The following is a 22097-nucleotide window of genomic DNA, read 5'->3' as shown; positions in this document are numbered from 1 at the left end:
ATACTGGCAGTTTGTTGCTTATCTTTCTCCAGTGGGTTACTGATCAGATCTGTGGAGACCCCTGATGCTGTAGTACTAAACCTGGACTGTTGCTCCTGACCATAAGAAACATCATAACCAGACTGCCTAATGGACTGAGCGTTCGCCTGAACTTTGCCCTCTTGTCCATTATTTTTAAGTTTATATTTTTTTATGGTAATAAAGATTTTTGTAATTCGATCTACCTCTTGGGTGTCAGTAGTGTTGAGTTCCAGACCTCAGTGTAATAAGATTTATTAGGTGAATTGGGGTTAGTCCTGGATCTCAGTGATAAATTTACTTTTATAGCGACAGTGGTGTTGGCTCTGGTTTTATTTGTACCCTCGTCACACACTCGCTCTCTTTGTCACGCCCTCCGAACCAACAAAGCTGTGAAAACAGCTGTTTTTGCTCACAACCATTGACAGGAGAGATCGCGACCACCGCTGTTCATGCCGTCACACCAACACCAAACACAGAGGCTTCCTTGCAGAGACTTGATTTATCACCTTTTAGTAGATCTTGCAGGAGACAGGAACAGCATTCACTGTCTGGCTCTGAAGGCGAAAGACAAGGATGCAACGCAATTGCTGCTCATTATATGCTCACCGCAGCTGGTGCAATTATCGCATGCCAATGTGCATTGGCTTGTTTAGTTTCACTCGAAGTAGATAGGCTCTTGCAAGCGATTCCCATTCGTCAGCAATGACGTACATCATAGTGAATCTGACGAAGGGGACAGAAAATACACACAGAACATCAAATTCAGAATATTAACAAAATCTAGTATCAATGATGCTAAAATGGTACTGAAGAAGACAAGGATGTCATACAGTTAAAATGTTTCTCTCATGTTTCAATTACTTTTCTAAAAGCGTGTCTCTGAAATGTGGCAAAGGAACATCTTTACTGGCCAATATCAACATTGGCAAAGCGAGGCTCATCGTGTGGCATAAGCTCATGTTTGCCTCTGCTGACACAGGGCTCATTTTGTTCTGCTCTGGGTTCTACACTAGGGTAAGCACTATTTTAATTGTAAACAACATGTATGTTAGATGCAACCTTGGATCTGTATATTCAATTGAAACAATGATTCCATATTTTGTGATGTCATATTCACAACTATTTCCTGCTTTTTCCCAGAGGTTTGACCTCAAAAGATGCTGGTGAAAATGTCCTTGATTTTTCTTTTCCTGGCGTGTTGTAAGTAGACTGACTCTTTAGGCATCTGTAATGCATTTTAATATAGAAACTACAGAGTTTGGGCTTTTTCAACTACTGGCACTTTCATCAGATTTCTTTTTGTGAAGGTCATATTAAACTTTAAAATGTAGATTTTTGCTACTTTACAAATGCCTTTTATGTATATTTTATGTCTGAGACAAAGAGAACATATTGAGGGTGACCTGATGTTTGATGGTTTGCCATTGTTCCATTTTTAAAACAAACATTATGATGGGGGCATTGATGTGTATTTATTATGTGAAAATTCCAATCAGAACAGTGAGCCTTTACACTGAAGACTTAAAGGAGAGGCAGCAGCAAAAATACACTTTTAATTCGGATGGTCAGAAAGAGGGTGGAAAATTGCCATGCATAAAATGTAATTACTTTTTTTGTAAAAAGAAATAGTTTAATAATGTTTTAATCATTTTAAGAGTGGACATCAGGCGAAAATAATAAAAAATAGTATGATATCCCACTAAAATGTAATCAATCGTTTCCATTACAGAATGCTATCTAAGAAATTTTGCGCTAACCTTGCGGTGGAAATTATATCATGCTGTTTCAGAAAACGTACAGAACAATCTACTGTATGTTGCATGTATTGTATGTCCATTGTTTGATCCATTTAATATTAAATTAAATAATAAACTACAAAAGAAAAGTCTGTAAAAACAGTGCCTAATGTTTCACAGGTGTTTTATCTGTATTGAATTGCATATTGAATTGTGATGTGTTTTAATATTAAAGGATATTTTTCCGTAAACTTAACAGAAAATGTCCTAGCAAAAAATGACCAGTAACTTTTGTTTTTTACTTTTTTGTCTTACAGTGTAGTAAGAGCGTGAAACATATGTTTAAAAAGATCCCACATTGAAGAAATTGCCCCTAATTAAAGAAACACCCTTCTATGAAATTGAACTCTTCAGAGTCCTAAATGACTGGAAAGAGGACAGTTATTTCCAAGTAGCATAAGATTGACTGAGGAATTAATGCAGCAATAATGCTGGGATTAATGAGATCGTTCCACTTACTGACTTCCATAATTACATACATACTGTTGAACAAGACCAAGAATAGATGTGTGTTTTGGATCATTAGACAACATATTAGGAATTTGTCATTAACATTTTTGAAATTCGAACCTCTTGCAAAGAAAATATTTATGAATGATTGCAGAAATAAATTCTAAGCAAGCTGATCATTGGGTAGTTGTCAGTGATATATGCTGTTCCAAACCTGTATTACTTTGTTTCTTTCAGGAGACACAAAAGATAATTGACAATTGAATGTCCATGATCCTCTTTTCCATACAATGAAAGCATACAGCATACAATCTCCAAAAAGAACAGTGCTATTATAAGTACTGCAAAAGTTATATGACTTATGCACTGCAGGTCTTGATTTATGATAGCTTTCTGAGGAATAGACTGCCAAATACCAAAATGGGTTGCACCATGTTTCATGTAAGTGATACCAAATGACACTAGTTATTGTGTTTATTGTATCCAAATAGTGCATTAGAGAGAGTATGGGGAAACATCAATGAGATTTGAGAGTTATTGTGGATGGGAAGATTTTATTTTGTTCCTCACACAATGCTTCTAATACATCCCAATATTTTTTTTTATATGGACAAAAATTGTCTGAGACAGCATGAGTATTATGCAGATTTCTCTTGAAATGTTAGAAAATTGCTCTCTCAAAGCACTAATACAAAACAAAGCCTATTTCAATTTGAAAAACTGCCAGAACACAGTGTGGCTTTGAATGCCAAGCTTACAGACTGCCAATTTATTCATTTCAGGCCTGTGGAAAGAAATTAATGACTAACCTCCCAGAAGACAATAAAACTTCACATGTAAGGTACATTATAAAATGGACCGTAACAATCCTGAATGGTGTCTGGTCAATACAGAGTTCCAGCTGTGCTAAAATACTCAACATAAAGTGAACCAGTGGGGTTCTACTGTATAGTAAAATCCCATTCATTTTTTCCATAGAGAAATTAATTTTTAATGATAACCTATAAACCTTTAAAGGGAGATCTAGAATGAGCACTGAGGTTAAAGGGTCAAGCCATCCTAGGTGTATAAGTTCTTCTTTCAGCCAAACACAATCTGAGTCATAATAAAAAAATATCCTGGCTCTTCAAAGCTTTATAACTGGAGTGAATGGTACCTTAGCAGATGTATACACAGCAGGGAGATGTCCTTGGCAACAGACAGGTGGAGGGGTGTATTGTCCTCGATAGTGATGCCGAAAAGGCTTGCCTGGGAGATGGGGAAGTTGAGAAAGCGGATTTTGAATACAGTGACAACACTTCCATTAAGCATTGCAACAGGGGTTCCCTTTTCGAAGTAGAACTTTGACACTGCGCCATGGAGTTGAAATAACATCAACTCCATGACACAGCGTTGAAGTTCTATGCCATCAGCGTGACCGTCGTCTGAAGCACATGTAAGAAACATGTCAATCTCATTGGCCGATGACAATCCATAATGTCACAGGCAGACTGACAGATACACATCATCAGCTTTTTTCTCTTCAGGAGCCACTTGTTTGTTTGTGCGTTAGATAAAAGATGGGTGCGCTCATTACGTTGCATTCACCGCAAGCTCTGTCCTTCCTTCATTCTCTCCTGAGGGATGAGATTCTAGCATTTGCACAGAGTGTGAGGAAATCTTGAGTCAATGGGAGGCTCTCATGGTGATGAATTCATAGTAAAAAGCTCTGATATTGCTTGATTCTCTCTAGGAATAAGAATCTAGCATTTTAACAGAGCACATTTGGCTCTCAAGGGAGCTAACAGAGCATTAAGTTTAAATGAAAAAATAGAGCTGAATATCATCTGCATAGCAGTGGTAGGAGATGCATGTGACTTTATGATCTTGCCCAGTGAAGTTGTGTAAATGAAAAGAGAAAACATCTCCCATCTCTCTTGCTCCGCTCTTATATCCTGAAGTATCTTTGTCCAGGGTTGAGCCATATTCACCTATATACTAAGGTCTAAATTAGAATTGCATGCTCCCTTGTGGGTGGTTGCTTGGTAAGTGTACCCCCTTGAGGGTTTTGTAGAGTTATGTAGGACAGTATGGATTCCCTCTATGGGATGGGATGGGTGCTTTATAGGTCTCTCTAGTATGACCCATGTTCAAGAACCTAACAAGTAGAGGTAGACAGCATACTATAGTTAGCGCTAGAGTAAAGTGCTACTGTAGCTATAGCAGATCCTGGAGAAGTGGCTTCATTTAAGTCAGGGTTAAGCTGCTCTCCCCCAGTGTATTGTTTTTTTTTTAAGTAGGACATATCTCGCTTTTGTATGGCCCTAAGCATTGATGCAAGGTGAAGGGATGCTCTACTATGGCCTTGGTTTGACAATGTTAATAAGTAGAGGAATTTCACCTGTGGGGAATCCCTCCCATCCTAGAGCAACTTCCAAATCATCAGTACTCATCTTGCTGGATCTGTCTGCTGCTTTTGATACAGTTAACCACCAGATCCTCCTCTGAACTCTCATAACGAAGGGCATCTCAGGAGCCGCACTCCAGTAGTTCAAGTCTTACCTCTCATGTAGGTCCTTCAGGGTGTCTTGGAGGGGTGAGGTGTCTAAAGGTGATGATACACAGGGCAACTTTTTGAGCAATGTTGCTGGGCAATATTGCTGTCAACGGTCAACCAGATGAGACACAGGGCCCACGACCAATCTAAATTATCCAGATAGAAATGTATTGCCCATTTTCAATGGGAAAGTGCCCAAGCAACAATCGCTCAGCAAGATTGCCCAGCAACATTGCTCAAAAAGTTGCCCTGTGTATCATCACCTTAAATCGCAACATCTAGCTACTGGGGTACCTCAGGGCTCAGTGATTGGACCTCTTTTCTTCTCCATCTACATGTCATCACTTGGATCTCTCATTCATAATCATGGCTTTTTCTATCACTGCTATGCTGATGTCACACAACTCTACCTCTCATTCCAGCCAGATGATCCGACGGTAGCTGCTCGCATCTCAGCCTAGCTGACAGACATTTCTTGCTAAATGAAGGACTATCACCTTCAACTCAGCCTTGCAAAGACAGAACTGCTTGTGGTTTCGTTCCCCCATAGCATCAACTCTATGATGCAGCATCTTGTTCTCCTTCTCAGGGAACCCTGGTTAGATACATAACCTAGATGTTTTTAATCATTCCTGGAGCCTCCCCAGCAATGCAGATTTAACCCCAGTTCTAAAACTAACAATATTTGCATAAATTCAAATATTTTTCAGTAAACTTGTATTTTATTTTAAACTTGATTATATTTACAATATAACAGCTTAAATTGAAACACTGTTAAACCAATATTTATATTGCTTCTTACAGTTTTTCTCATGGGTATTTCCCATGAAAATGACAAGAAAGCAAGAAAAAGGAAAGTTCAGGGGAAGGAAATGAAAATCACCCGATCTGATAAGAGACTGACCATTATTGGAAGAAGCAGAGAGGTCTTAACCCGGACTAGAGGAACCAAGCCAAGAAATGACATGGACTGCACCAGCATTGGCGGCATCTGTCAGCATAATACCTACATTTGTCAGGGCAGATACCTAAAGGATAAATGTCAGGGAGAGATATCACGCCAGTGTTGTACACCAGGTCTGATTTTCCACTATTTGACGAGATTCTAGATTTGACTAAATGTTTATAGGTTACTTTTAAAAAAATTAGACAGAATAACTTATTTGCCCCCTTTTTAGCTGCAGTGTGGGGTACTCTGTGTGCTGGCAGTCATCACAACAGAGTGCGAGCTTGTGACAGCTATGGTTGTGGTGGTTTTAACTCCAGAAGGTATTTCAGAAACAACATTCCTCCTGAAACATCATCCATTTTATCCAAACACCTGAAATGCCACAAGTTACTAAGCACATTTTGGAATAACTAGTGACTTTTATTATGACAGCACCTAGAGGCTAAATGTGAACTTTAATTCTAACAGATGGAAGGATAGTGTTTAATGAATTTGCTTAATAAAATAATGTTTTAATGAATATAGTAGTACTGTATATTTTTATTATGTAGTAATCATCTTATTTAAAGGGGACATATGATGCGATTTCTTGTTTTCCTTTTTCTTTAGTGTGTTATAGCTGTTTGTGCATGCATAAGATCTGCAGTTACAAAGCTTAAAGTGTCAGACCTAAAGAGTTATACTTTATAAAAGTTAAGGCTCTGCCACGACTTCCTAAAACGCTTCGTTCAAACACGCCCCCACAAATCTACGTCAGTGTGTGGGGGCAGAGTTTTATAACACCGCCCAAATGTATACGCAAAGAAAGAAGGCAGAACTTTTATTCTCGCTGTATTATTGTTGCCGCCGGCGCCGCCATGTCATGGAGACAATTTGTTTTTCGTTGCGAAAGCCAAGCTACTTTGTTTCGCCTTCCAAAAGAGGACACAATTAGAAAACAGTGCTTCTGCTTTATTTACAACACTGTTACAGAACAGTACAACAAACAATTTTGACTGTGTGCTGCGCATTGTCCGGAGAACTGTTTCCAGAACTTGCGAGAGTACAAGGCCGGCTGTGCACAAAGGCCTATTCTAAAAAGTGGGGCAATTCCATCTTTGCATGTACATTCTGGCGCTTCTGACTCACAGACACAGCCTCTAAGTATGTTGACATTTTAAGAATTTGCTATTGAAAAGGCAGAAGTACTGCCATCATCTCCAGGCAATTTATGCACCAAGTGAGATGACAGGTCTTTCAGAGTCCATAGGTGTGGAACCCCTGCCCTGCCCTGCCCTGCCCTGCCCTGCCCTGCCCTTTTTGTAAACTAGAAAATAATAGCTGTAAAATCTTAAGGGGGGGGAATCATTTTTATGCCCCCTTATTTCAAAAGAGATTGCACTTTTTGTTTACTAGTGTTCCGTTAAAGCGTGGTGGATACCTCTGAAATTGGATTATAACCCCTTTTTTATGGTTAGTTAGACCTAAAGTGACACATTCGGCAGAAGTTACAAGCTGTTAATGTTTCGAGAGAAGTACCATGTGCTTGATTAAAAAGGGAGTACCCAGCTTCTAGGGGAGCAAACAGTCCTAAAAACCTTGTGTCCCATCCAGTTTAACCACAAATGCCACTCCGTAGCAACAATACTCACCATAGAACGGCCAATAGAGCGAGCCGTTGACTTGGTGGCACAGAGGGAAAAATCTGTGGCCCAGTAACTAAATTTACTGCTTCAGGAGTTAATCCCCCCCCCTCATCTATAACATTAAACAAATTCTGTTTAGATCTGCTTGCAGAACCGTATGATGTGCAATGAATGAAATTATACATGGTCTGGAGAGTAGATGTGTGTAAAGTCACTATGTGTGTAAACATCACCATATTCAACATCCCACTCCTCAGAGCTAGATGCAGCCAGTAAAATGTCCTTATTTAGTTGCCTACTCCAACCAATGTGGAGCCGGGGAGACGAAGGACCCTGGTGCAGCCAAAAGGATGAAGGACCACAGTGAAGTCGAGGGATCGGAAAGCTAAGGTGGAGGCTGAGGATTGGAAAACCTTGGCTGGGGCGACAAGAAAGGCAAGGCCAAAACCAAGGAGCCCACCAGCTAAGGAGGAGGAGCTAGGAGCTTTTTCCATGTCAGCAAAGAGCGCTTAGGTTGAATTTGTTTACAACAAAGATGACTGCCGCTGGAGAATTGAGATGTGTAGATTCTGCCATCGCGCCTGTTATAGAAGATATCGATAGCGCATTGATTTTAAAAGAGGAACAGAGAACCGCGATCAAGCGGCATTTGTCGATCGGAAAGATGAATGTAGAACATACGTTACTTACTCCGTTGCTCTGATTGGTTGTAGGTCTATCCAATAGGTTGGTTTCACGTGACATCACGTTGCTGCTTTGCGAGAGCGCGAAATTCAGATGGAGGGCAGGAAGTGAAATAGCTGAGGATCTTCCGTCTGAAAAAATGCCCATGTTTTGTGTAGTTTACGGCTGCTCCAGTCGTTCTACCCGAGAAAAGGGAAAGGGGTTTTATTGAGTACCAAATATTGTCATTCATAAAGGTGGGAAATGTAAAAGGCTCACAGAACAACGCCGTAAAAAGTGGATTTTAAACCTACGTCTGCGGTCGGGAGGAGCAGAGTCTGTTAATGCTGTGTCTGCAGCGACCACTTCGTCGGAGGTATGTTAGCTAGCTAACTTGTTTTTTGTGTCTGTGTTTATATAGCATTAGGTTGGCGTTAAATGCTCATTTACTTAGTAGTGATTATTAAGTTACTGGTAGTCTAATATGGACTTCATTGGGACTTTTTAGGCTGCCCTAGCGCTTTGGATGACGTTGAGTCGGTAGACTGGGCTCCGACGGTCAACCTTGGTTACCAAAAAACTAAGCCTAAATCAGAGGCATCTCTTCGACAAAATAGTTGTACGCTTCCAGACTTTTATAGGCCTTCATTTGCTGTCTGGTGTAGTACGATGTCTGAAGGACCAGATAGTTGGTGATGTCAACAGCCTCGACTGTCGGCAAATCTTTTTCATCAAAAGTTTTACTGAAAACTCACTCATCTTCATGAGGAACGGGTCACGTCCAACATATCTGTTAATTAACAGATCTATGTCTATGTATCTATGTCTTGAAACTGGATCTAAATCCGTACAATACGGACTCTCCGCAACGGTTTCCTCAGTAACGTAATTATCCATGTCAGCAAAGAGCGCATGGGTTGAATTTGTTTACAACAAAGATAACTGCCGCTGGAGAATTGAGATGTGTAGATTCTGCCATCGCGCCTGTTATAGAAGATATCGATAGCGCATTGATTTTAAAAGTCCCAAACACGTCCCAAAAAAGTCCCAAACACAAAAGTCCCAAAAAGTCCCAAACACGTATTCTCCATGTTTACTTCCTGCCCTCCGTCTAAAATCGCGCCGCCTTCGCACGTCATCATAATCACGTTACTGAAACCCAGCTATTGAGTGCAGAGGCATTTTCTTTCCTGGTTCGGTTGAAACACGACCCATAATCACAGCCCAATGGAGCAGTATCAGACTCATATTCAGACTCAGGCTAGAAATGGGATACTTTATAAGACAGAAAACAAAAAGACGTACAAATCCATTGTAGGAAGCAAAACTTGCAAATGTCTTCTGTCATTTGTCAATGATGATAATAATGAGAAAATGTGACCTTCATTTATCAAAAGAAAAAAAATTAAATCAGTCCACTTCAATAATCAACCACTGTGAAATCAAAGTGCATGAAATTGAGGAACCACCTCCAAAGCACTATTTTATTAAGCAAATCCCTTAAGTGGCATTCTTTTGCTAAAAGTTATAGTCCCTGACATAACAGAACGTGATATGCAACAAAAATACCTCGGTGCTGCATGATGATATGATAAACAGGTGTTTTGTATCATGTTGTTATAATGTTGTGGATTTTAGTTTGGCCGAAATGCTATGTTCCAGAACAGTAACTACAACTCTTGCTTCGTTGTTGCTTTTTAAGACACGTGATTTCTCTTGTATCTTCAGTGATGGAGGTATCCACAAGGGAATTGATATTGTGTGCAGTGATTATGGCATCATCAACGCTCCTTTTTCTGGAAACCTCGGTGGTCCTGTTGGGAGAACAGTGAGAGACTCTGTTCAATATGATGGTGTAAAACTCTATAACAAAGGTATATGACATAATGACTTCCATGAAAAATAAAATCCTTGTCACTACAAAATAAAATAACTATCCAACTGTCTAGGAACATATGTTGTTACATTACATTTATATGGACTTGGGCACATGCATTTTAAACTAGTTTTTAAACTAGACATACTTTTTTGTCTTTGACCCATATTAACCTCCCTCTACATCAGCTGCTGTTAGTAGAAATGCTGACCAACGCCCCATTACTGTCTCTACTTACTTACTTACTTACTTATTCTGTGTCTTTTCCTCAGTACACTGTGTGAAGATCTTCAACATCCGTCCATATGGTTACTTTGGCTCTGTTGTTCAGGGACAGGCCATGGGTTACCTGTTACCACAACAGGAGATCTTCTCTGGCATCACCTCACACCTGGAACTCCAGATGTGTGATGGCTCTGATCCATCACACCTCATATGAGACACGTTTATGGACGATTAAATCAGTGATCCTAAATGCTTTCATTAGGAATTATAGTGCATGGCTTTAAAGCTTCATTTAAATAACATGACAAATTGACTGTTTTTACCAGCTATACAATAATATATAAAGTATTTATTTCATGAAAGTACCACAAGATGGCAGCACAAATCTACAGAAAAATATGGAAATAACAACAGTTATAATAATTATTTATCCTCTAATTATTATTATTAGCCCATTATCTTTTTCAGATTTACTCCACACCTTCTCACACATTTTAATTCACTTGATTTACATTTGAATGATGTGAAAATAAAAAATCTCAGACTATGAACTGCTAATAGATTTGTGATCAAATTATTTACTAGTAGTTTTAATGAGAATGTATTTGATTTGAAGACATCCGTGTTTTCAAATACATCTCAATCATATTTTTTCCAAATCGTATACTGGCAACATGACAGCATCCCACCATATGCCATTTACTGTAACCTCTAGCATCAATCTTCAATCCTTTTCTTCTTTATTTTTTTATGTCTAATGCTTTCCTTGCATAAAAAAGATATGTGCTCTCACTCTCTCTCTCTCTTAAAAATCAGTCCCCAGAATTTACAGTGTGTGTCGCATTGCTAATTTGTTGCACATATAACTACACACGTTGTTATGGTAACTATTTTGCAGGCATTCCACGAAAGAAGAAGCATTGATGATGCTGGGCGGGGGGACATGTTGTGGCAGGACTTGTGTTTTGTATTCCTGCTGTTACACAGTTCATGTTCACTGCAAAAAAATAAAAAAAATTAAATTAAATTAAAAAAGGGTAATGTTTGCTACATTTTTGCCGTGAGCTATATACACAGGGTAAAAATTACATTTGTATCAAATTATTGTGCGCTTTCCCTTTAAGTGATCCCACTGGGTTGGTCTCATCTGAGATCTAAATGACGAATCATACTATGGCGAAGGATTAATTCATGAATATAAATATATCCCTACTGGCATTCCCAGTAATCGTCTAGTCACGTAGCCCAATTAATATTTATAAGGCAACCCTTCACCATATTTGGAATAAATAATTCGGAAGCTGGCGAACGCCCACTTACCAATGGCTGCCCTTCAGCCAATCAGTGAGTGTTGTTGGGCGAACGTCGCGGTACGTATTTAATATTCATGAGCTAAGTAATCCCATAGTAGGATGTGTGAATACGGTGGGCTTTAATTAAATTAGAGTCGGTGAGCTGGGATAGGCTGGGAGTTCACTCGGTCCAGACTGCAGGAAATCCGACGTGGACTGTAAACCCGCAGAAACGGATAGACAAACAAGCGAATGACTATAAATCCATGCGGAAAACTTTATCAGATTTTCTGCTGTGGCTCTGAACGTTATTGTGTATCTGTTTTTAGTCTGAGAGTGTTACAACATGCCACGGCGGACTGTACTAGAAGTAACTGTTCAAGATGTGCAAAAGAGAAGAAACCCCAACAAACACTATGTAAGTTGACACCGATTGACATCTCTAAAGACTTTTAACGAACTTTTCCTAATGTTTTTTCTCCTAATGAAAGTGTTCAGGGATGTATTTTGAGAATGTTTCGCTGGTTGGTCTGAACAAAGAGGCTGGAGATGTGATCAGCAGGATCAAGTTACACATCAGCACAACACGCTCAAAGAGTTGATATTATACATGTATCTCTTTATTTCTGTTCAACTGTTGCAGAGTATTAAACTCTTCAAGTGTTAGGTAAAGTCTCCTGACAGCTGTGGGTAATAAGGCATCTATACTGCAGTAATAGGGTCAATCCAGATGTTTTCACATCGGTATAAATATAACAAAGACACTTATGAGTCTATTAGCTTCTGTTTATATAGGTTTATATATACATACATACATACATATATATATGTATGTGTGTGTATATATATATATATATATATATATATATATATATGTATATGTAAAACTTGTCCTGTTCACCACACCCTTAAAGTTCTGAACACCCCCTAACCTCCTGCTATTGAATGCTGCCGTAGGTTTGGCTTTTCCAGTCCAACAAAGCCAAAGTTTTGTGTATTTTAATTAATCTTTTGCAGATTAAGTTGCTATTTGTGTTTTTACTCTTTTGCCTGAAGCAGCTAGCTCATTACCGCTCAGATGACAAAATAAAAGCAACTCACTTGACACATCATTTAAAAGCTTACTTACAATGCAAGAAGGCAATCGGACCAACTCTGTAAGCTCTATAGCTCAAGGTTATCAGTTTGATTTACCATGTTGTTATTTTCCCCAGATTTAGACCCTGTTTCTGTGCTTTGATACAGGGGGGGGATTTCACTTAATTTGTCAAATTGTTCTAGTCATATTTCACTCCAAAATCATAAGAAAGAAAGAAAGTAATGTAGAAAAAAATTATTTAAATTGTTCAATTGTAATATTTCACTTGTTAAGATTTATACATTATTGTTTTATTTGTTGAATTTAATTTATTTTATGCTAAAAACATGAAACATTGCATTACAATAATTTGTTTCTTATATTACAGTAAAATGACTTTGACAATAATGAGTAGCTAATTAGAATCCCATATTGTGAATATTAAGAATAAATTATGTTCTTTTTATGTGATATTTGACCTCAGCATGTTTTCAAAAAAATGTATGTACATATGTGTAAATATTTAGGCAATGTAGAAAAAAACTGTTTAATTCATATAAAATGAACAGTAAAATAGAGAAAATAGCCTAATTGTTTAAATTGAATTAAATATATTTTTTAACAATTAACTTGTTTACTATGAATTTATTTATATGATTTGCAGGCCCTAAGCTGTCAAACATTTTAAACCCATTTTATCCATCCATTCTTATAAATTTGTCTTGATTCAATCTTAGTCCAGAGTAAGTCGTAGTGTCACGCACACTACTGAAAAATTAAATTGCACAGCTGAAAATAAAATCTATAACAGAAAAAAAAATTGAATCGGTGTGATGAAAGAGTGGTGGCAGTGACCATAGATAATCACGTCAAGGACAGTATTAGCTAGTAAAATTAACATTTATGAACATTTAACAACTATTTATGAACATTAGACCTAAAATTCCAACATAATATTAATCCATATTATTACCGCTGTACTCTGTAATGCATGTTTTAATATGTCGTAAGGAAAACTTATTTCACCATCTACTGTCAGAAAGAATCATGTTTGACCTAAATAAATAAGGGATACAACCTATTAGGGATTCAAGAAATGGGGAAATCAAAAGCAGAGGTTGGGAAATCCCACTACTTCGCTGACAAACCACATCCCGCATGTATGCATTTGATTTGACTGTCATTTTTATTCATTACAGTACATTTTAAAGGGTTAGTTCACCCAAAAATTACTCACCCTCAAGCCATCCTAGGTGTATATGACTTTCTTCATTCAGCCGAACACAATCGGAGTTATATTAAAAAAATATCCTGGCTCTTCCAAGCTTTACAATGGGAGTGAATGGTACCTTAGATTTTAAAGCCCAAAAAAGCGTATCCATCCATCATAAAAGTAATCCATATGACTCCAGGCGTTAATAAAGGCCTTCTGAAGCGAAGCCATGCATTTGTGTAAGAAAATATCCATATTTATAACTTTATAAACCATAATCACTAGCTTCCGGTAACAGCCGTACGCGAGTCGAGTTCTGGCGGAAGAGTGACCTCTGACTTAAGTTTTAACACAACTCCGAATGTGTTTGGCTGAAGGAAGAAAGTCATATACACCTAGGAAGGCTTGAGGGTGAGTAAATTATGGAATACTTTTCATTTTTGGGTGAAATAACCATTTAAGTCTATATTTTTCCAGTATATGTGCTCCCTGGGAATCAAACCCATGACCTTGATTTGATAGCGGCATGTTGTACCAGTCGAGCTCCAGGAACACAAGTTGGTATTTCATCCAAAGAGAAGTTAGACATAATAAAGTTATTTTAGTCTTACATTTTACATTTAGCAGACGCTTTTATCAAAAGTGGCGTACAAATGAGGAGAACAATGACAGCAATTAAACTAACCAAAGGGCAACAATATATAGGCTAAGTGATGTGAGAAGTCCCAGTTTTTTTCTTTAATAAATAGAATATAAAGTGTTAGTATTAATGTGTCACTCTCAATTTCAGTTCTGTTTTTGTGTTACTGCAATTTCCAGTTTGTATGAGTCAATCATTTTAAAAATAATGGAGCATCAGGTTTTACGTCATTCAGAACAAAACACCACATGAATCACATGAACAGCTGCCTATGTGCAAACTGATGGCATCCTCGTAGCGTTTCTCTGAACAGCATGATCTAGGAAGCCAGAATCTAAATGTGATCCAGGTTTCAGTGTTGTGAAGAGCCATTATAGACATCCGTTACCCTGAGAAAACCCTTAGCTCGTGTTGCTCGTGTAAGAAAGCAAGTCGATTACTATAAACATCACTAATAGCCTGATCACACTCTCTGTAAAACACTGTATCGAGTTACTGATACTGATCAATAAAGGACCCATGATTTGAGATGTGTGGGAAATCAGCATTATTATAAATAATAAAGCATTTCTATATTGGTCAAAGAAGCAGGCCCTCTCTGGAGAGATGTGATCAGGAGGATCAGCACAACACGCTCAAAGAGTTGATATTTTACTCTTTATTTCTGTTTTACTGTCATAGAGTATTAAACACTTAGGCCTGGTTTCACAGACAGGGCTTAGATTAAGCCAGGATTAGGCCTTAGATCAATTAGGACATTTAAGTAGCTTTTATAAACATGCCTTGGAAAAAAAAACAATGAGAGAAAACAATGGCACTGACATATTTTAAGATATATCAGTGCATGCTGCTTTCAGTTAAATACACTTAAATACATTTTAGTCTGGGACTAGTCTTAAGCCTTGTCTGTGAAAGCGGGGGTTAAAGTGTCAGGTAGAGGTTGACCAATTTCAGATGTTACGATACCGATAACTAAATTAGGCTGTACCTTCTGATAACCGATTAATTGACAGATTGTTAAAACTAATGCTGAATCAAAACATAACACACAAAGTAAAATAGTGCTGAACTTAACTACAAAAATAAACGGTGTTGACTGAACCATGAAAATGTAGTGCACGTTTAGATAAAAATATAAATATGAATATATATTAAATATGTTTAAAGCTATCCAAACTGAACCAAAAAGTAATACCCCAAAGAACATAAATAAAAATAGATGCATCCAAAATGAATGAAAAAACTAACATTTAACAGGTCCTGTTATGCAATATATAATATAATCACCACCATAACAAGAATAGAAATGTACAGTGAGAGAATTAAAAGTCATTACTTTTACAATACTTGGAACATCATTTCAAATTTTGATGTGCAAGATCAGATATTTTTCCATGAATCCGTTTTTTAATGCACTCAAATCTAAATGTATGTAAAATCTATTTTGACATTATATTTTTGTTCCGTCCATTGGTTGGTATTTCAATCATTGTAGTTTTGAGAGTGAATCCTGCATTTGCATGTGGATGTCACTTCGGAAACGTGCGTGGCCGTTGGTCCTCTTAGCGGCATCAAAAACAAAACTTTTATTCAAATTCTGAATGGATTATTAAAGGAGCTGTATGTAAGAAATGTATTTCAATTAATCATAAAATGGCCCTGATATGTCACTAGACATTAAGAAATCATTTTCATTTCATATACTTATATCACTGACAACAGTAGTCCGGCCAGGATATTGTCATTTAAAAAGTGAAGTTGCAGCCCTCAACTGATGTTGATGTTGTCATCTTGTGTTTTGGCCTGAAGCGCCACCCTCCACCTATCTACCAATCACAAAGTCAGTAGTGTTTCAGCATCCGGGTTGCCAGCTCTGCTCTAGTTACCACAGCTACGTAGCAGCCTACGTTCGTGCTGGATCCTGCAGCCTATCTAGCAACCTCGAATCAGGTTAGAGGGGGAGGGGATACACCGCTCTGAAAGTGATTGCAGTACCAGTTTTGGCCACAATCTTACATACGGCTCCTTTAAGCTCGCAAAGAGCACTCCATTTATAATCACTTAAAAGCTGTAACATATCTAAGTTCATCGCTGAAAGATTGAAAGATTATATGTATTTCACTTATCTTTAAACTGTGTCTATAAAGGTGTGAACCAAATGGTCCATCGTTTTCGTTTGAAAACGCATCTTTTTCTCTCCGTTTTGGCCTTCCGTCCACACTGAGACGGCGTTTTTATTAATGAAAACGAAGCTTTTTGAAAACGCACTCCAAAGCGTATACATTTGAAAACGCCGTTTTTGCGTTGTAGTGTGGACTGTGAAACCGGAGGGATTTAAAAACGATGACGTAAATTTAGTTATGTGACGCATATTGCACAAATAGATATTCATGTTTATACCAGTATTGTGCCTGTTATGTGCTATTCACTTTCACACTGTTGCTAAAAATATTCTACATTGCACACTCTTCATATCACAGTCCTGCAAAGATGACAGAATTTACTCACATTTGCTGTCCTGCGGTAATACATGAGAGCAGTCGCGTTTTAGACCAAACATATGGTGTCTGCGTGCGACCTGGATGTATCAGTGAATGGTGAGATATTTTACTAAATAAAATTATCCTGTCAGAAGAATTGCGCGATAACTTCATTATTTATTTTTCCATCTGAATCATATCAGTGAGCTTTTGTGGGGTTTTACACATGCGCAGTAAAGGTGAATTTAGCGTTTTCAGGCGTTTTTCAAAAGTTTGTCATCCACACTGAAACGTCCGAAAACGCTTGAAAACGCTAGTGTGAGAGCGTTTATAAACGAAAACGCCGTTTTCGAATGTATCCGGATTAATGTAGACGTAGCCTTAAGGGCCGTCCACACGGAGACGCGTTTCGCTGTATACGTATACATTTTTTATCGTATTGGCGTTTCGTCCACACGGATCCGGCGTTTTCGGAGACTGAAACCGCTATTTTTTGAAACCGGGTCCCAAGGTGGATAAATCTGAAAACGCCGCCCTTGCGTTTTCGTGTGTAGGCTAGGCCAATCCGTACATTTTGTGAAACGATGATGTCATCACCCCACGTGTCGACTAGTCAGACACCGCACGTAACAGCAACAACTGCGGACGACATGCTTGTATAAAAATATACTATAATGCTGCAGAAGAAGCTATAGCCTACTGAGCCTATTTTATTATTTTATTTATTTACATATAGCTATTCTTATTTTACTTATTTATTTCTATTTTCTTCATTATATGGTGCTGGTCTGTTGTCTGATTAAGACATTTCATATTTTGTAGGGATGCATTTCAAGCGAAAATAATATTCGACGATTGCTGGGAATTATTCAAAAAACGCACTAACCAGCAAAACATTCCACTCCGACATTAAATTTATCTGTAGGCCTACTTGTAGCCATTAAAGAAAATGTATTTAGTTTCATATTTATGCTTAAATAATGTTATTTTTTAATTTCATCAATGTTGAAAAGTGAATGAGTAATCATAAGATATATCGGGAGACATAGGCCTAATTTTGACCCCATTAAGTTTCGTTTTGTATAAAGCCTTTCTTTAAAGTGAATTTCGTTTTGTATAAATTGTATCTTAATTTTAATCCGTGTTTCATCAACGAATTGCCTGGATTTAATCAATAAGAAGCAAATAGCAGACAATCAAGACATGGACGTGCCGGCGCCATATCTTGCATTGCTCGTGAACTGGACTGGCTGTATAAACTCAGAAATATATATATATATATATATTTATATTTCTGAGTTTTGGTTCATTTATACAGCGAGTCCAGTTAAAAGTTATTTCAAGCTTTCTAAATAGGCCTATATATATATATAGGCCTATTTAAAAAGCTTGAAATAACTTTTAAACAACATAGAACAAAAATTCAAAATGAAAAGAAAGTTAAGAAACATATAGCTATGTAGGCTAATCCGTATCAAGTGTGCATTTCTCTAAATGTCACGGTCATAATACTGCGAAGGTGGCGAGTCAGCATCGTCAACTTCATCTTTGCAGCCACACAGAAAACACTAGTTTATTAATAAACAATTAAAATATCTCCTTGCTATTTTTGACAAATTCATATTTGATTACTTTTGCCGGTTCTTTGTGCAAGCTTTATGCGTCCGCTATACACTCAAAAAAATGAACTAAGAAGGTTGTGCACTTTACATAATATATTTATATTTAGTTTACTTATAATAATTGTGTTTGTTGACTTGAAATGTTTTTTTTCTATTAAGGTCCACGTAATTATGTCTCAACTTTACAGTACAAAATCCTAACATGTTGTCTAAACACAAACCATTTATGTTAAGTCAAAAATTCTTACATCCAGAGGGTGGCAGTATAATGCGACGCCAACTGCCATTTTGCCCTAACTTAATTTGATTGTGTTCAATCTGTTTAATATGTAAATTTTAAGTTTACTTTATCCGTTTGTGTTGGATTACATGAATGATTTCTGTTGCATTAACTGAAACTGGGCAGTGCTTGTTAGTTCCCAGCATGCTTTGCATATGGTTGAATTAAGAGAGAATAAATGTTAAAATTAAGTGTTATTTTATGTTTTTTTGAGAAAATTAGAAAAGGGGAAGACTTGATAGTGTGTAATTGTGTTTAATGTTCAATTACATTGGAATTATTAGAACCATTTAAATTACAGTGGGTTACCATTGTGGAGAAGTGTGGAGCATTTTGTTTGGCTGTGGACTGATTTGGATATTTATAACTGCTTTGGTTGAAGAAACATGAAAATCTTAGCACTTAAGATGCTAATATGTGCTACTGCTAACAAATAGCTAGCTATAGTCTATCAAATTAATTATGTGTCACTAAAATAAATGAAATATTAATGGATGAATGAAAATAACAAACACATTAGTTGCAAATTAAGTAAATTAGTTGGGCTGACACTATTAAATTAAGCTGTGTCCAACCATAGTAAATAAGTTGAATCAACCTTAATAAATTAAGTTGACCCAACGTAAGTACATTAAATTGGAATAACAGAATTGCATAATGCTGAAATAGAGCAAGTTAATCATGTGGAAATCCTTTCCATGATTTTTTTATGTTCATTCAAAGAGTTATTTTTTTGAGTGTATGTCATATTGCGTCCGTTCATATTGTTCAATATTTTTAATATAAGTTATAGGTAAAAAAAGACCTATAAAAGAAAAGAAGCAGCTACTGTGCCTAATATTATTGTATACAGTGCGCACGGTTTATCCATAGGGTTTATGCCATTGAAAGTAGGCTATAAGAAAGATTTATGCTTTATGCGCGTGCTTCTTCTCCGCGTTTTTTGCCATCTCTGTGGCAGAATTAAAGCGCCACATACTGGACTGGCATGTATAGTACATCGTTTTGAGTCGGTTTCAGTGGTTTCGTGTGTACGCAGATATTTCTTGAGACGACGCCGTGTTTACGGATTTTTTTTTTGAACGAGGAAAAAAAAACATCGGATAGGGAAAGCTCTGGTTTCGTGTGGATGTGGGCTTAGAATAACAAAGGAACCGCATTTCTCAGGAACTTCTTGTGGATTGCAGGATCTCCATTGGGAGGAGGTCCTACAGTATTTATTGTTTGTAGTCCTCTAGTCTTCAGGTATAAATCCTGTCCCACAGATGGAAATCTGGGAGAAGTTAAGATTCCTGAAGGCCGACACGCTAACATCGCCGCTGAAGAACTGTGCGACATTACTACCTTCAAAATCTGGTCAAGCTTACTTATTTTACGTATTAGAGACACTTTTCATCTCGCAATTCAGAATTGCGTGATATAAACTCGCAATTGTGAGTTATAAAGTCAGAATTGTGAGATAAAAAGTTGCAGTTACCTTTTTTATTTTTATTTTGTGGCGGTAACAAGCTTCCATAGCCTCAACTCTGATTCTGTTCTCCAGCTGGGGCGGGACTTTAATTGTATTGGGTTTGTTGCTGACTGAGCTGAAATAATTAACCATCTAACTAAACTAAACCATTTTTAGGGATGAGAGAGAGAGGAGTTATTTGGAAAACTTCTTTAAAATGCATGTCTTTGTGGTTTTCTTTGAACCACAAAAAAGTAAAATAAAAAATCAAATTGCATTTTAAACCGCAATCACAATATTTATCCGAAAAATAGAAATTCGATTTTCCCCCCCAAATCATGCTGCCCAAGTTGGGGATTTCAATGTTTTACCTTAAACAATAAACTTTGGTGAATATTTCTCCCTGCATTGATTTTGCTGCACTTTAGACATGAATGATCATTCCTCGGATCATACAGCTTATTTAGAGGTGTCCTGTTCCTTTGGATACAGCAGGGGCGTAGAATTTAGTAGGGACGCTAGGGACGTGTCCCTACCAATATCCAGTGACACTGATATATCCCTAGCAATAATTTCGATCAAAACTTAAAATATATTTATATATTGATGTCCCCGTCCCCACCAATTTCAAAATCAAACCTACGCCACTGGGATACAGTATATACTTTTCTCTGATGAATGATGAACAAAAACAAAATGTTAGCCTTACAGTGAAGGAACAACCCGAACCATATCTGCACTCTAAAATATTACATGACATGAATAGGGGTATAACTGATCACTCATAAATGATCCTTGAGCCGTACAGTTCGGTACGCATGTGAGTTGCGAAGTTGAACCATTATAGAGTGGAAGTATTTTAAGTGAACGTAACGGGTTGAGAAAGAAATGGGATGTGAATCATCATTGCATTTGCTCTTAAAGAGACAGCAGCCTAATAAACCTGCTGCCGTCTGTGTCATTAATGTTAATCAAACAACAGCAGCTATCAATATAAAAGACCTTAGCAAGCTCATAACAATATCCTGCAACCACCCATTACACAGAAACTGCATCCAAAAATCACATTTTTACACCATTGCTGTTGTTTGTAATACAGTAATCACACTGTATGTTTAACTGAAGAAGTCTCTCACTTTCATATTATAATGTATTGCTGCCCACGAACACCCACTCTTAGCAAGCTGTTATTAAATGATGAGCTTCTAGGTGGGGATCGGGGGTTGCATTAAAGTCCAACTAAAAATAAAAATTCAGTCATGATGTTGTTTTGAAACCAAATGACTTTATTCTGTGCAACACAAAAGAAGAGATAATAAAGAATTGCACTGGTTGCTGTTTTCTATGCAATTGCTGTTTTCTCTGCAGTGTTGATGAAGGGACTGCGGCTCGAAAAGCTTCAAAAGGATTATACAAATACCATGAAAGTATAATTAAAGTAAAAGTGTCTTCTGTCTTTTGGAGCCAAACTATCTTTGTATGAGGAATAAATCAAAATGCAGTCATTATTCAATGATAATGTTTTCCTCCAGTTGGCTGTTAACCACTGCAACCAAATCAAATTAGTGGGTGAATTAGTCTGATCCATGAACAAATCGTTTAGATTTGGGTCACACCAAAGACAAATTCAGTGTGTGATGGCTTAGTTTTAGTCAAAGCTGTCATATGGCTTCAGATTGAATGTAGTGCACAGGTCATTAGAGACACGTTTAGGATGTATGTATGGTGCTTGCATCTTTTTAAAGCTTGTAAGCTCCAGTCCCCATTCATCAAAGTTGCATGAAAAAGAGCGCAAAGTACTGGTTACTTGTACTGGTTTGGGACTATGAGGGTGAAAAAAATATATAAGTAAACAGAATTTTCATTGTTTGGTAAACTACACCTTTAACCGATAAACTGTA

At 37.4% G+C, this 22097-nt stretch overlaps 2 protein-coding genes across 3 annotated transcripts in view; both read left to right on the top strand.

Moving 5' to 3' along the window:
• Positions 1-1160: 1160 nt before the first annotated feature.
• Positions 1161-11110, top strand: LOC311097762 (leukocyte cell-derived chemotaxin-2). Its single transcript, XM_084137615.1, has 5 exons — positions 1161-1221; positions 5608-5880; positions 5982-6072; positions 9769-9914; positions 10189-11110. Exons 1-5 carry the CDS (start codon positions 1179-1181, stop codon positions 10353-10355), a joined length of 720 nt encoding a protein of 239 aa, XP_083993741.1. The 5' UTR covers positions 1161-1178; the 3' UTR covers positions 10356-11110.
• A 456-nt stretch (positions 11111-11566) lies between these two features.
• Positions 11567-22097, top strand: part of sh3pxd2b (SH3 and PX domains 2B) — a 52855-nt gene continuing 42324 nt past the window's right edge. For both annotated transcript variants that reach the window (XM_084136076.1, XM_084136075.1), the window contains exon 1: positions 11567-11851. In XM_084136076.1, the coding sequence (XP_083992202.1) occupies positions 11780-11851 (72 nt within the window). In that variant the 5' untranslated portion in view covers positions 11567-11779. The remainder of the gene's footprint in view (positions 11852-22097) is intronic.

Source organism: Abramis brama (assembly GCF_963993115.1).
Source record: "Abramis brama genome assembly, chromosome: 15".
Lineage (NCBI taxonomy): Eukaryota > Metazoa > Chordata > Actinopteri > Cypriniformes > Leuciscidae > Abramis > Abramis brama.
This window is presented reverse-complemented; position numbering and strand designations above follow the sequence as displayed.

Bases quoted from the DNA above. Each gene is read 5' to 3' on its own strand.
- LOC311097762 (XM_084137615.1), top strand. From the start codon at position 1,179: ATGCTGGTGAAAATGTCCTTGATTTTTCTTTTCCTGGCGTGTT. The intron at 1,222-5,607 runs GTAAGTAGACTG...TGCTTCTTACAG, and splicing joins TTTTCTTTTCCTGGCGTGTT to TTTTTCTCATGGGTATTTCC. The intron at 5,881-5,981 runs GTCTGATTTTCC...CCCCCTTTTTAG, and splicing joins ACGCCAGTGTTGTACACCAG to CTGCAGTGTGGGGTACTCTG.